The sequence below is a fragment of the Lissotriton helveticus genome, chromosome 8 (genome assembly GCF_964261635.1).
Source record: "Lissotriton helveticus chromosome 8, aLisHel1.1, whole genome shotgun sequence".
In the NCBI taxonomy this organism is placed as follows: Eukaryota; Metazoa; Chordata; class Amphibia; order Caudata; family Salamandridae; genus Lissotriton; species Lissotriton helveticus.
The window spans coordinates 750,737,069-750,753,110 of record NC_136069.1 but is presented as its reverse complement, the minus strand read 5'-3'; the positions used below and the strand labels follow the sequence as shown (position 1 = coordinate 750,753,110).

Below are 16,042 nucleotides of genomic sequence, written 5' to 3'. Positions count from 1 at the left end.
TATGGAGGGCTAATGTGTGACAGCTGAGGCCCAGGGGCCCAAGAGACAGCACTGCTGAGTGGTGCACGGAACGGTGCATAAAGACCGCTTCCTGCAATACCCCCTGTAGCGGATGTGGCTACTGGAAGGAATGATGTAGACGCCTGCAACTGCGGAGGAGGCTTGCCATTAGAGGAGGGTGAAATATTAGAGGAGTTTTGCTGGCACCCGGGTGTGACCCCTTAGAGGACTGGAGAGAACTAACCTGTGGCATCTGGAGGGCGCCGCCTGCTACGACACAAGAAGCATGTCGAATGACAACCGAGGGTGCACCACTGCAGATACAAGGCATCAGAAGTGTTGTACTCCACTAGAGAAACACCTGGAGCGGCGGTGAGTCTATGGGGTTAAACCATTGACGTATTGCTCCCTGGGGGGCGCGCAGGAATGAAGACTTGTACAGTGCCCCTCTCGGGTATGTAGGGCACAGAACTTTAAGATCACCCTGCAGCGGCACCCCCGCCAAACCTTGGTCTCAATAAGCAACTGTTGAGGACTGTGCACCTGCCCACATTACGCTCCAAACCTGACACCTCCTTGTGAAGTTGAGGCCAGTTGGGAGGATATCGAAAGTGCTTAGATCTGCAAATAGTAGGTGGCTGTTAGCTACCACCCCCGCTTTGGTCTAGAGCTACACAACCCTATACTCACTCTGTGCTTAACGGGTGTGGATTCCCTGCACAACTCCTTGTGGGGCACGATGAAGGGGCAGTAGGTCTAAGGCGTTGTTGAATCTGCTCAGCGAGGTCTGCTGCACATTACCGTGACTTACAGAGTTCATAGCCTTGTCGCTGAAGGTGTGCTCCCCTCACTGAGTACCTTGTACTGGCCAGCATACACCAGATGCTACAGCCCTGATGGGGAAAGACACGACTTAAATCAACAGTGGTCTTGCCGGATGCAGGTGGTCCCCCCAAGATGCAGAGACTGAAAGTGATGAGGTGGCTCAGGTGGTTGACCCTATAAGTCTCCAACTGGACAAGATCCTAGCGGCCATTTAGGATGCGAAAAACACCCTGCAACAAGACATTGGCACAGTCTTGATGGGCTTAGGCCTCCTTTGTACAGAACACCATAATCTGGCGGACCGAGTCAAAGAAGTAGAGACTTCCATTATCGATCTTAAACCCAAATGCACCACACTCACTAGCCAAATGACCGAACTGCAAAACAGAGTACAGGTACAGTGTGCACGTTGGGTACTGCGGGGGAGCCTCAAGGCCCTTGTGGTCCCAGCTGGCTCCCCACCTCCTGTATGAGACGTCATTGCTCTCGCACACATGGAGCTGCTGGAAATGCAGCTTTCTGCATGCAAGAGCAATATTTTCATCTCTTTTCCTACCTGCATGTCTGTGGGCAGGGAAAGAGATGAAAACTCCACTTCCAACAAGCAGGAGCACTTTGACATCTCCTGCTGGAAGCGGAGTGTTTGCTTTCGCTTGACAGCAGCTGTCAAAGCACACCCCAAGCAAAAGCCAACAGCTAGCCCATGAGGGTGGACATCCCCGGGGCATTATTAAGCCCTTGGAGGGGGGCCTTGTATGTACCCCTCCATTTTTATAATGAAAATCTGCTTGACTCTGAGACATGGCCCACCCAGGGACTACAATTATAACAAGTTTGGGAGACCACGCTTGTTTTTTTTAAAATTCACTGCGATATTTGCAAATATTAACGAATATTGCCGTTAAAAAAAAATGATTGTTTGACCTGCTGGTTGCTCTGTGGGACCCCAGGACCAAGGCTTGGGGGCTAGGGTATTCGTAACCTGCCCCCTTTTCATTTTTTGTGTTTTTTTGGGGGGGGGACTCTGCTGAAGCCTAGTCCCAAGATGGCTGCCAAGATTTCCCTGTCGAAGTGTTGGCAGCCAATAAGAGCTCTGCAGATCTCTGCTCGAGCTTGTCATTATTCGCGGAGGATCAACGTCTCTAGATATCCAAATTTGATTTTCTGTTAATAACTCTAATACTACTGAACAGACTTACACCAAATATCAAAAAGTGAGCTTTCTGGACCAAATACTACCTTTCTGCCAAATTTGGTTTAATTCTGTTCAGCAGTTTGGGCTGTAGTCGTGTTGAAAATCCCTGTGGGAATTTACATGGAAAATGCACTTTTTTTGTCACCCCCCTTTTATCTCTGCTGCCGCTTTACGGATCACCCCTAAACTTTCCCTGCACAACTAGAATCACTTTTTGTTTTTTAAAGTATGTGAAGATTAGATTAATCAAACGGTGCCAAAGATATAGGCAAGTCAAAAAACGCTTCTCCTGTGGAAACAAGGTTCTACCTATAACTACCTATTGGCGACTGCCAGGAGGTAATTTATATATCTATATGAGATATATATAATATATATAATATATATATATATATATATCACTCCAACCGGTTGTAGTGCATCGGTGGTTTATTGACCACACGGGTAAATATCACTTGTGACATTATTATTGAAATTGAAAATCGAGCCAAAGGGAAATATTCAAAATTGAAGATAGAAAGTCTACACATATCAAAAAGGTTAATACCTGCTACGTTATGAGACACACAGGCTTTCCTAATGGATATTGATATAGAAAAATGGATTAAAAATAGCCAGGAAATCATTACTCAGGAGGATTTCGGATTAGTATCACCTTGCGTCTATGAAATAATTTAGCCCTGAAGAAGTTCCGGTCACGGAACGAAACGCGTTGGCTGGTGTTTGTATGGACTAATAAAGGAACATTGAATTCCACATATCTATCCAACAGCATTTGTGATTCAGCGTCTGTATGAATGTGGCCTAACGAGTTATTACTCTCCAACGAATCATTGGACATTTAATTTTCTAGCGGTGCTTTTTCATTTACGAAAAATATAGACTACTTCCAATTCTTTTGGATATGCCCTTGGGGACAGGGGGCATTTGAAAATTGCACGCCAGCACTTTTGTATGCATATATTATTATATTGGAGATATTGGGGTTGGTGCTTGGAACTAGAGCGGTCCACTGTCTGCAGTTTTGCCTATTAACATATATAGTTAGGAATTAGCATTTATAAAACCTTATTTTACTCGCACAAAACCATTGAAATTCCATATATAGTTAGTTGCACTAACTATATATCGCGCACCCGTAATCCACTGCTGATGATGTCACATATTACATCATTCATGACATGGTCAGTGACATCACTGATGACATCACTGATGACATCTCAAATGACATCACTGATGACATCACTGGAATTTCAATGGTTTTGTGTGAGTAAAATAAGGTTTTATAAATGCTAATTCCTAACTATATATGGTCTATAACCTATGGTTTTTTCAGTGAATTTCAATGTTTTTTTATTAGCAAATATCAAAAGCTTTAAAATGTCAAGTACGTGGTAGGTAAAAACATTTTCGTGTTTATGCACGCTGATGTGCTTTGAACGCTGCCCCCCCCTCTTTTCTTTTAGGAGTATTCTCTCTTTGCAGATAGTGAAGGGTAGGTAACGCAGGCCTTTGTCCCCGTTGTAATCCGTCGTGCCTGCTTCCCTCTCCATTTGATTGATTGTTATCCAAGCATTTACTGTTTTGGAATTGGTTCTCTTTGGTTCATTCTCTATTTACAAACAAGCACAGAGTCGCAATACTCTGTTTAGTCTTTGCAGATAGTGAAAAATCGTTAGAAAAAACAAAAGGAATCAAGCAAAATCATTAGGCCACTAATGGGATCTCTTTTTGACCTCGCTAAAATAGAAACATTAGGAACAACCCCTCATGAGAAATATGAAACTAGTGAGAGGAACCGAGCTCGACGCAATGATGACTGCAAGACAGCTCAGCTCCGCCGCCCACCCCGCCCAAAATAACGACAAACCCTATGCAAATATTATAAATATATACAACACACCAGCAAAGTAACAGGGTAAAACGTTTTATTAAATAACTATTTACATGGCAGCCTGCTGCAACATCGATCCAAATACATGCCGCCGTTCCCGGGATTTCTCCCCGACTACTCTGCGGCCTACGAGATGGAGAGGCCGGGGCGTTGACTATGCGGGGCCTCCGGCCGCAACCACAGCGCCAACGATCGCTGCTGACGGAGGGGAGCCTCGCCGGTGAGACCACTGATCTGAAGAACCGCTGCCTGCGGTGCCTCCCTGAGCCGCTTGACGGAGGCCCCCGAGGGGCGGTGTGGTGGCGCGGACTCAGAAGGGGCGCTTGGGTCCTGCCCCCTCCCCAAGTCTTGTTGCCCTGGTGTGGCTTGAGATCGCCCCCGACATAGGCAGCCGGCTCCCGGGGTCCGGCGGAACTTTTTGCCTTTTGGTGACTCTTCCATTCTGGACCTTGTCCCACAATCCGTTTGACCTGAAGACACGTCCTGCGGTGCCCTGGTCCGACCATCACATATACCTGCGCCAGGAGACGGCGTGGGGTGCACTGGAAGGAAGAGGCGGCGCGAACGAGCCTCCCCCACCTCCCCAGGTGGAGGTTTCTCAGCTGCACCCCAGCGCTTAACTCGGCAGCTGAGCTACGCCCATTCTTGCGGCACAGTGCCTACCTGCGCCAGGAGGCGGCGTGGGGTGCACTGGAAGGAAGAGGCGGCGCAAACGAGCCTCCCCCCACCTCCCCAGGTGGAGGTTTCTTAGCTGCACCCCAGCGCTTAACTCGGCAGCTGAGTTACGCCCACTCTTGCGGCACAGTGCCTCTCTCGGCCAGCTGAGTTGAGCCTGCTCTTGCTATTACAACGTCTCACCCGCCATCAGGCTGAATTGCACCCACTCTTGCGGTACAGCGACAGGCGGCTGCCACGGAGCTCACGAAATGGCGGTCGGCTCCACAGACTTGGGCCTGGCCTGCAAGAATGGCTCTGGGCAACCCTGGAACTCGGATGCTTGACTGCTAGGGCATGGGCCCCATTCCCAAAAGCGTCCCCTCAGCCTTGAAGATTCTACAAGAGTCACCGGGGCCCCCGACTCCCGCAGACTTCCGGTGGGGAGCGACTGCCATGATTGCTCACGGAACGGTCACGACGTAGCCACCGGGTGCTCTCATGCTGACGCCAGCTTCAGTATGTAACATCCAGAATTATTGTAGTATCGCGTTGTCGCGTAATGCGTCATATGACGCGCCGCGTTAGCGCACCCGATGTGCGAAGCGCAGCTTCCCGGAAGCGATCCGGGGCGCGGCGCGGAGCGGAACGCGTCACGTAAGCATAACAGGTCATGTGACTTGTTAATAAAAATTTTCATTGGTTCATTTCACTTTTGGTTTCCTAATGATGTAAGGCTAGGTCATGTGACCTAAAAATGACACTTTTCATTGGTTTAGAACTTTTTTTTTTTGTCCCAAATGATGAAAACCCCTCCTTGTTTCCTCACTCTGACTTTCATCTTTGTGAGAGGAAGACCTACAGTGCCTCGCTCGGCCACCTGAGTTATGCCCGCTCTTGCGGCACAGTGCCTCGCTCGGCCAGCTGAGTTGCGCCCACTGTTGCGGCACAGTGCCTCGCTCGGCCAGCTGAGTTGCGCCCACTGTTGCGGCACAGTGCCTCGCTCGGCCAGCTGACTTCCGCCCACTCTTGCGGCACAGTGCCTCGCTCGGCCAGCTGAGTTCCGCCCGCTCTTGCGGCACAGTGCCTCACTCGGCCAGCTGAGTTCCGCCCGCTCTTGCGGCACAGTGCCTCGCTCGGCCAGCTGAGTTACGCCCGCTCTTGCGGCACAGTGCCTCGCTCGGCCACCTGAGTTACGCCCGCTCTTGCGGCACAGTGCCTCGCTTGGCCACCTGAGTTACGCCCGCTCTTGCGGCTACAGCGTCTCACCCGCCATCCGGCTGAATTGCACCCACTCTTGAGGAACAGCGACAGGCGGCTGCCACGAAGCTCACGAAATGGCGGTCGCCTCCACAGACTTGGGCCTGGCCTGCAAGCATGGCTCTGGGCAACCCTGGAACTCGGACGCTTGACTGCTAGGGCATGGGCCCCATTCCCGAAAGCGTCCCCTCAGCCTTGAAGATTCTACAAGAGTCACCGGGGCCCCCGACTCCCGCAGGCTTCCGGTGAGGAGTGACTGCCATGATTGCTCGCGGAATAGCCACGACGTAGCCACGGAATGGTGGTGCTCTCATGCTGACGCCAGCTTCAGTCTCAAACATCCAGAAACACTGTAGACTACCAATTCAATCAGTTCCGGTGGAGCCCCAACGTGACCCGGTAGGGAAGAACTTGCCCTCCCCTCTTTGACTGATGGTTCTTGTTGCCTGTCCCTTCTATTGTCATTTAACTGAACTTTTTGGACTACTCAAAGGGGTTCTGGTCCGACCGCTGCTTGGTGGAGACATTTTGACTATATTCTGGACCTGCCCGGCCTCCCCAAAATGACCAGACATCCCTCACTTCCAATTACAGCATACACTCCTTTATCAATATCTTCTTTGATGTTCCTCTTGAATATGTAATTTTGTAGAACCTCATACAGACAAACATTCTCGAGGTAACTGCTTCTATTTGGATAATATGTATCCCACATGTTGGCAACTCCTTGATGTGTACTGGTTGCTCAGCCTTGATATCACGAGATATGTATGCAGTTTTGGAGCACATGGCGGGCGGGGACGGGTACTGATTGAACATTTGGACATCCATATTGATATTAAGTTCTGATGTATTATTGATTACTGTACTATTAAAAATTCGAATTAACGTTACTCATGGTACTTGCCCGGAAATGTATATCTAGATAATTTCATTGTAACTGGTCCTGTCGTACTTTGATTATAAAATTAACGTCCACCGATTCCGCAACTGTTAGACACCTTAATTCCTGCAACCTAATGGCCCGCCCGTTACGTTTTTCTACAGTGTAAATGTCCCCTCATCATATACGATTCCAGTTTGCTCCGTGGCCGTCCCACGTGGTTGTAGGCCCGTATTTGTATACTGACATTTTTGCAATAAACAATTTTCGAAGGAAGTATGGAATCAGCGTCATAACAATCGTCTAGGTTGTTGGGTTTTTGAATAGTGGCTGTTATTCCCAAACAATAGAAAACAGATAATGCAGACCCTTTGCCTGAATTTTGGATTGATTGAAATTTGTATCCGTCACACCTGCCCTTTTTCCAGAATTATTAGAAAATGGTCGACCGTAGCTTAAGGTATCTGCCGAATGTAAGGTGTGGTATTTTGTCCCATAAAATAAGACTAATTGAGAAACAAATACACGAAGAGGGAACTCGAATTTAGAGACAAACAAAATGAAACATTTTTTTGCATCATAAAAAGGGGAGGATATGTTACACAGAAAAATAATGCGAAAGGGATAGCCAAGATCTGTTGTATCACACGTTCCTGCAGCTAGTCTGATACATAAGTAGAACCTTTTTCGTGTTTGCGCGCGCTGACATGCTCTGAATGCTGTATCCCCCCCCCCCCCCTTTCTTTTCTCCTCTGTAGGTTACATCGGAGTTCCGACTGAAGAATGGAGTGGACATGGACCGCACCGTGCTCCATGTAGGGAAAGACATAGACAAGCGCTATGAGATATTGCATGGAGTGCAGACCGTCACTGGGAGCGTGAAAGATTGTATGGTATGAATGTGCGCATGGGCCCTGATTTGTACGGTTTGAATGAGTATGTGTGGCGCACGACTGGGTCAATAAAAAAATGCTTTTTGTATGACTGAGGCGGTGATCGAACGGTTAATGGAATGAGAAAAATAAGCCCGAACATGGTACCCGCATGTGAAGGACGAAAAAAAATATAGCACTTTCCTTACTTAGGAACGACTCTCTCTGGAGCTAGTGAATGGGAGAGTAGCCTACACCAGAAACTTGAAGTGTTATTTCAGTACGACGAACCCGACCCCAACCGATATCCCAAATGTACACCCAAAATAATGCGCACCAGTAAGTAAATTTATGTGCTGACTAAATAGGAGAAGTTATCTCGGCTCCGCCGCCCACCCCACCCAAAATAACGACAAACCCTATGCAAATATTATAAATATATACAACACACCAGCAAAGTAACACAGTAAAACTTTTTATTAAATAACTATTTACATAGCAGCCTGCTGCAACATCGAACCAAATGCATGAAGCTGTTCCTGTCGAAGTAGCATAGGTGGCGGCCTAGGGGTGGAGGACCGTTGTGCAAATAGTCCGGGGGCGACACCACGCTCAAAGGCCTGTCCCCGCGGTCAGCTGCAGCAGGGCGAGCCTTAGCGTTGCACTCCCCGGTCAGCTGCACCATGACTGCCATTGGCGTTCCACTCGGTTGGATGGCCGGGGACCCGCTCCGGTGTCCGGGGTGAAGAGCGGCTGTTGCTGCGGAACGCTCAAAATGGCGGCCGACTCCCCGGATTTGGGCCTGGTCCACTAGAACGACTCTGGTCTACCCTGGAACTCGAATGGACTGTGGCAGAGCGTCCAAAATCCACAAAAAACACCACTGCCAACTCTTCAATAACTTCCATCACCCAGCACCGCATTTCCAAAGGAACAGCATAGCAAGCTTTCGTGGCCTTTAGAGTTTTCGGAAGCAGTTTCCCAAGACCATCACTGCAGCCATTGCAATCCAACTGATGAACTTTTCCCAAGATCGTCATATTAACAGGGCTGCTGGTGTAATCGGGGCTCTTGCAGCCATTCAACTTAATTGAAGCTTTTTTGGGGGGGGGGGGTGAATGCCTTCCTGATGACCCCCCCCCCCCTCTTATTGCCTGGTCCGACCATCACATATACCTGCGCCAGGAGACGGCGTAGGATGCACTGGGAGGGAGAGGCGGCACGAACGAGCCACCCCCCACCTCCCCAGGTGGAGGTTCCTCAGCTGCACCCCAGCGCTTCACTCGGCCAGTTCAGTTGCGCCCCCTCTTGCGGCACAGTGCCTCGCTCGGCCAGCTGAGTCTCACCCGCTCCTATGGGGGCTTCCGATGGGGGCAACCGCCACTGTTGCTCGATTATCCCCCATGGATATACCGCTGCCACGGGTGTCCGCCACCTTATCCACATCTGGTGCCGTGAGGGAGGCTGATTCAGTGCATCGGCGGAGGGATACGCCTGCTGTCCCGCTCTCCGGAAGTGGCCACAACATTGTCACAGGATGGTAGTGCTCTCATGCTGACGCCAGTTTTTGTCCGATTTACTAAGAGACACTGTAGACTGTCAACTTGATCAGCTCCGGTGGGACCTCAGCGTGACCCGGTAGGGAAGAATTTGCCTCCCTCGCCTTTGAGTCATGGTTCATGCTGCCTGTTCTTTCTGTTGGCGCTAACGAACTTTTTGAACTGCCGAAAGGGATTCTGGTCCTGCTGCTACTTATTGGAGACATTGAACTATACTCTGGACCTGCCTGGCCTTGACCAAAATGGCGCCAGTATGGGAGCGACTTGCAACTCCTTATGATGTTCTAGTTACTTAGCCTTGACGTTATGGGGATATATGCGGTCTTTGTGCACATGACGTGCGGGGAAAGGTACTTACTGGGCATACGGACAACCCTATTGATGTCGATTTTTCATTATTGATTATTGTATTATTAAAGCTTCGAAGTAATGTTACCCATGATACTCGCCCATGGTGTGCGTATGGACGATTTTATTGTAACTGATCCTGTTATACTTTCAATTATAAAATCAACCTTCACTGATCCTGCAACCGTTTGTCACGTTTAGTTTTTTCAATTAAATGGCTCGCTTGTAACATACTCCTATACCCCTGGCTTTTTACCCTTTCCTACGCGCGGTCTTTACTACCGCCCTCGAGCGATCTATGTAATGAACAGACTACCATTGCCGAGAAACAAGGGAATGCATCTCAGAGAGATAAGTCAAGTACGTGGTAGATAAAAACATTTTCGTGTTTATGCACGCTGATGTGCTTTTGAACGCTCCCCCCCCCCCCCCATATCATTTAGATTACCACCGCCCATTGCACAAAAGCGTACCGGGCGCTCCCCACGTAAAAAAACATTTTTTTTTTTTTTTTGCCCCGCGGGGCCCTTTTAAAGCCTCCACATCAAACCTAGGGGGTCAGGGAAGATCTACTATGCCCCCTTATGGTCATTTCCCCCTTTGTTTTGGCCTCCTCTCGTCTCTCGATCCTACCGAGAGACAAGATGGCGTCCGGAAAATATATATATATATATATTTTTTTTTTGCCCCGCGGGGCCCTTTTAAAGCCTCCACATCAAACCTAGGGGGTCAGGGAGGATCTACTATGCCCCCTTATGGTCATTTCCCCCTTTGTTTTGGCCTCCTCTTGTCTCTCGATCCTACCGAGAGACAAGATGGCGGCCTCTCCGGACTGTTTAGAATGTTGACAGACACCGGAGAGCCAATCAGCTTCGCTTCGCGAAGTTCCGTTACGCGTCAAGTACGCGAACCGGAGCGCTACCCGGAGCGCTGTTACAGATATAAATATTTTTTTGAACGTTAATTTCTCAAAATCCACTGGAGCACATATATTGAGACCTAGCAAAGGCACATCGGGCTACCAGTCCCTACAATTTTGCCAAGTTTCATGCAAATCCATTCAGCCGTTCGAGCTAAAAGTGAGGCCAACCGCCCTATGGAAATTAACATGGGAAAAACGCGTTTTTGGGACCCCCCTTTTTTCTCGGCCCCCCCTTGACGAAACCCCCCCAAATTTTCAGGGGCTGCTCAGAAACAAATGTTCCATTTTCCTGAAAATTTCAGCCAATTCCGTCCACAAACGCCAAAGTTATTAGACATAGAATTTTCAAAAATCCCATAGATGAAAAATCCTAACTATATATACCTACTGGCGACTGCCAGTAGGTAATATATATATATATATATATATATATATATATATATATATATATATATATATATATATATATATATATATATATATATATATATATTGTCGCTCCACGGTTGTCCACCTTTGAGTAGCACACGAGCAGCAGCTTGATTTATGTGTAGGTGAGGACGGGGATCCGCTTGTAGATGCCGCTCCGTAAGGATCTGCCAGACGCGTCTCGAAGCTCCATATGCTTCTCTTCAGGGGCTTTAACGGAAGCGGTGTGCGCAACCGCTAACCCACTTCTCCATTTTCCATATGACACACCCACCAATGGGAGGCTCAAATGAGACTATGTATTCTGGAAAGTGTGGTGCGGAAAGCACACAATCAAGTCCTGTATGGACCCCGCAAGTGGGTTAGTCCTCGATCCCGTGTACGGCTGCTGTTTCACTTCCGTGACCCCCAAGGATAACAGGGTGGTGCATACTCCGCGGCTGAACGGCCGCATATAAATTGTCGCTCCAAGGTTGTCCACCTTTGAGTAGCACACGAGCAGCAGCTTGATTTATGTGTAGGTGAGGACGGGGATCCGCTTGTAGATGCCGCTCCGTAATGGATCTGCCCGACGCGTTTCAAAGCTCCATATGCTTCTCTTCAGGGGCTTTAACAGAAGCGGTGTGCGCAACCGCTAACCCACTTCTCCATTTTCCATATGACACACCCACCAATGGGAGGCTCAAATGAGACTGTGTATTCTGGGAAGTGTGGTGCGGAAAGCACACAATCAAGTCCTGTATGGACCCCGCAAGGCCACATTCAAGCGATTGTGTACAAACATTAGTGAAATACTCTACGAATTCATTAATCAAACTTAAATATCATTATAAGACATCTAGCACAGAGTTAAATTATCCATTGTGATTGAAGACATTATTTTAATAGACTATGGGTTTTGGGGCTATTTTTGAAAATACGAGCTGCTTCTATGTAGAGAGCACTCATACACAAAGTTCCATGAGCCAAAATAACTACATAGCTCTGTCAAAGGTTAAGTGTAACTCAGTTAATCGTATAGATTGAGCCCAAATATGAAACAGTCCACATCTCCAAGTGGAGTAAGGGGAATTATCTTGGGTAAAGACAATATCAGGCTAAATGCCTCGCTGACAACCCATTTGTATGTCTATTTGTATCCATAGCTGGTCTTAATTGTATCTTTCTGTGCTTCTAGATGATGTAATCTGTACTATCTCTTAAAGTGATTATGTGTTAGATAACGTGTGCATAAAGGAAATACATATATATATATATATATATATATATATCCTGCTCTGTCTCGAAACAATCAGCTTCTCTGGAACAGACGAACGTGGAACCGGTTTTTAGTGCACGGCCGCAATAACGCGTTTCGGCCTCCCCAAATGCCTTGATGACATGACGCGTTGCGTAGTGCCTTAGCCAAATTTAAAGTGCAAGTGCTTCACTCGTGATCACACAAATTTCTACATCATAGACATTGAAAAAATGCTGAAACCACCGCAACAGGATTCACAGGTAAATTTACAAATATGTTGGTTTAAAATTGCTAAATAGGAGGAGCTACGCTAGCAACCAAGATGGCCGCGTAATCTCCCGGCTCCGCCGACCTCCGCCAGCAGCTCGAATATCCTGCCTTCAATCCTGACTTCACACCTGATCCCCTTGTTTATGAAGTTTTGCTGCTTCTACCGGTGCAATCCCGAGTTTTCTACCTCATCGGTCGACGAAGATATGCCATGTCTCCATTTTCGGCCTAACATCGTGTGGAAGCCGGGACCTCGATTTCTAACCTAGCCGGTCTGGAAGTGATCAACAACGGCCGTGATGACCTGGACTGAGCCCGGTCTCCCGAAGTGTGCCGTGAATTGCTGCTTTTTTGAGACGGTCCTGTGATCGATCTACACCGAGGACACACCAACGTGTTCCACCGGATGCCGTGGTGGGGGTCTGGTGCCCGAAGACCTTGCTGACCTCCCGGGGCCGAAGGGACGGGGCCCTCGCTGACGGCAAAGGTGTGTTCTGCTATACGAGGAGCGCCCACTGTTTGACATTTGACTTGCGTGGCCTGTTACCCCGGAGTAGCCGGCCTCCGGGCTTCAAATCCGGCTCTGCCGCCTACTGAGAGGGGACGGAGCGGATGGAAGGCACGCCATCGCTGCGGGCCGTCATGGCCGCCATTGAGGCGCTCCATTTCCGTACTAGCGCTGTGTTCCGGACACTGATCGTGAAAGTGGACGGTATCCTGGAACCGGAGGTCGACCCTCTGCTGAGTTCTCCGCGGGCTGTAGTGCCAGCGGGGCATCGAATGTCTGGACTCGAGGTCCCTGTGCCGATACCGGCTTTCCTGAGCCCTGGCGGTTCCGAATCACCGACCCTCAAGCCTGTGTTTAATGCCAGCGTCTCCTGTTCGATTCTGTTTCCTCATGCTACATCTATGGACACTCTCCAGTGTGATAACAAGTTCCTCAGTGACGTTTTGGGACATGTGCTGTTCCTGGAGGCATTTCATTGTCTTATTCGTGAACATTTATCCTGTACTCGACTCTACTGCATTGCCGAGAACTCTCATGGACGCTTTGCCTTTTTTCTCAAGATGGCGGCTCGAGGGAAGGAGACTCTTAAGGAAGATCGTACTGGCCAGGGCTGAATTTTACTGCTTCGATCCGATATTATAGTTTTCAGCAATGCCGGGGTTGTGCCTATAGTGTAACGGGAGTTGGGTGGCCATTGACTATACTCCCCCGACTGGTTTGAATATTTTGCTGAAATGTTGGCTTTATTGCGTCTGGGGTGGTCGCTGTTGGCGGGGGGCACGGGAGACCGGGAGTGTGTTTGGTTTCTCCTCCTCCTCCACTTTTTCTCTCTTTCCCTTCTTTTAGGGTAGCTCTTGGGCGACAGACACGCTGCTAGTGGGTTAGGCCGTAGCCATTACAGGGGTGTAGGGTGGGGGGTTAGGGGAGGGGTTTTTTGTTTTTCCTTTGTTTTGTTCTATGGCCCTTTTGTCTTTCCTTTTTTCCTTTTACGAGAAGTGGGCTGTTTATTCTTCACGTATCCTTTCTTGCCCGGGTGTCTATACTACCCTTAATTATCCTGTATCGTTGCGTATGGGGAAGGATGTGGCGGGGTTGTTTTCGATCGTATCTTAGACTGTTTATTTCTCCTAATTGTTGTGTATAGTCGTGATTCAACGTGGGTTCCTTGTGATAATTCCTGTATGCATAATCCCCCGCCTGTCTCTTTCCCGCATTGTATTGTTTGACGCCTGATGTTTGTAATGCCTACTCTTGTCTTACTGTTAAAATAAAAAAATATATATAATAAAAAAAAATTGCTAAATATTTCATAATTATAAAAAATATTAGGATAATTAATACCATTAAATTTAACAACTGAATTTGAGTCTAATAAAAGGCAACAATACGCTAGATCCTGCAAGTATAATACACAGTGTAAAAATAGCAAAGCTATAAAGTGATAAAACTATCCATATGGTAAAAATTCACAACTCCATGTCAATGCATAGCTTTGTTTACCATGAGGGTCGATTAATTTCACTCTTTCACTGGTTTTGATTAAAGTAGCATCCGCTGTATTTAATCTACTTTAATACACAGAATTGTGCCCACAGTGGACTTAGGCCTAGATGTATCAAGCCTTTTCCGAATCGCAAAGGCCGAAATTCACCTTTGCGAATCGCAAACGGTCTATTTGCATGTTTTGGCATGCATCAAAAATTTGCAAATTAAGGAATAGCAAAAATTTGCGATTCCTCATTTTGCCATAGCATTTAAGGAATCGCAATTTTGCGATTCCTTAAATGCTATGTATGTAGCATTTTTGAATTGCGAATTTTGGTTAAGAAATCGCAAATTACCACCAACTTGTAGTTGATGGTAATTTGCGAATTCTTTAAAAAATGCACAATTTGGTAATTTTTTAAGGTGGCATGTGACGCACACACATGCCAATAGGGCATGTATGTGCGCCATATGCACACACATGTACATTTCAGGGGTGCAGCAGGGTGTCCTTGAGACACCCTTGAAATTATTCTCAATTTGCGATTAGCAAATTGTGAATCGCAAATTGAGATTAATTTCACAATCATTCCTATGGGCCTCCTGGCCCATAGGAATGAATGGGAAATTATTCCTTAATTGCGAATTCGCAAATTGCGAATTCGCAAATAAGGAAGATTAAGAAATCGCAAAAAAATAGCGTTTTTTTTTACATACATCCCATTTTGCGATTTCTAAATAGCGATTCCTTAAAAATCGCTATTTAGAAATCGCAAAGGGGTATGTTGATACATCTACCCCTTAGATTCTCTACTATGTCTTATTAGTGTAATGAGTGTCAGTGCATATCATTTCACCCTGTTGAACCCCTAAGAGTTCAAAAAGTGCTAAGTCCTGTAGATATAAGGACTAAAAAATCTATGTACCTAAGGGGCTGAATAGTTGAAAAGAGACGGAATATTAAAACAGCTATGTGCAAGTAAGTCAAAGGAGAACTGATTACAAGCAAGTGAAGAAGTCTTCACTTGCATTGAGCCCAAACAGAGTTTTTGTATCCAGTTCTAAATTGTACCTGGTTTCCAGTAAGCGTAACTGGGCCTCAGGGTTACCTCCCCTCCTCAGTGGCAAAACTGTGTCAATGGCAAAATATTTGAGGTTTTCCGGGCTTCCGCAATGAGTCTCCCCAAAGTGTCTAGCCACTGGATAGGTTGGATCGCTGTTAGTGATGGTTCTTATTTTCTGGAGTGTCCGCTTGTGTACCAGCAGTTTGGTACTCCCTATGTAGGGTAGGCCACAGGGACACTCCAGCACATAAACAGCGAATTCGGTCTTACAAGTAAGCCTTTTCCTAATAGGTACCGGATGTGGTTTGAATGGGCTGGTGTAACGTGTTTTGTTGATGGTAAATGGACACACTTTGCATGTGGGACATCTGAAAAACCCATTGCACGCGGTAAGCCCAATTGTCTGAGGTTCTCAATTCTGGGCTACTTTTTACGAGGCTATTGCTCATAGATCTGGCTTTTCTATATGTTCGCTCTGGTTTCTTAAGAGACCTGATCTCCCAAGATTGGGTCATTCCTTACAAGCCCCCAGTTCCTATTTAGTATTTTACATAGTGCCTGATGTTGTCGGTTAAAAGTGAGGATCGTTCTAGTTGGTTGTGATGATAAATCCAGTGCCTCGTTGGTTTACTAG

At 47.4% G+C, this 16,042-nt stretch overlaps 1 protein-coding gene across 2 annotated transcripts in view; it reads left to right on the top strand.

Moving 5' to 3' along the window:
- CLCN4 (chloride voltage-gated channel 4) overlaps window positions 1-16,042 on the top strand; it is a 238,000-nt gene that overhangs the window by 85,370 nt on the left and 136,588 nt on the right. The window contains exon 5 of one of the 2 annotated variants that reach the window (XM_078657586.1): window positions 7,470-7,526. The exons of the other annotated variant lie outside the window; for it this stretch is intronic. Within the exon in view, the coding sequence (XP_078513712.1) occupies window positions 7,470-7,526 (57 nt within the window). The remainder of the gene's footprint in view (window positions 1-7,469; window positions 7,527-16,042) is intronic. 2 annotated transcript variants of the gene reach the window in all.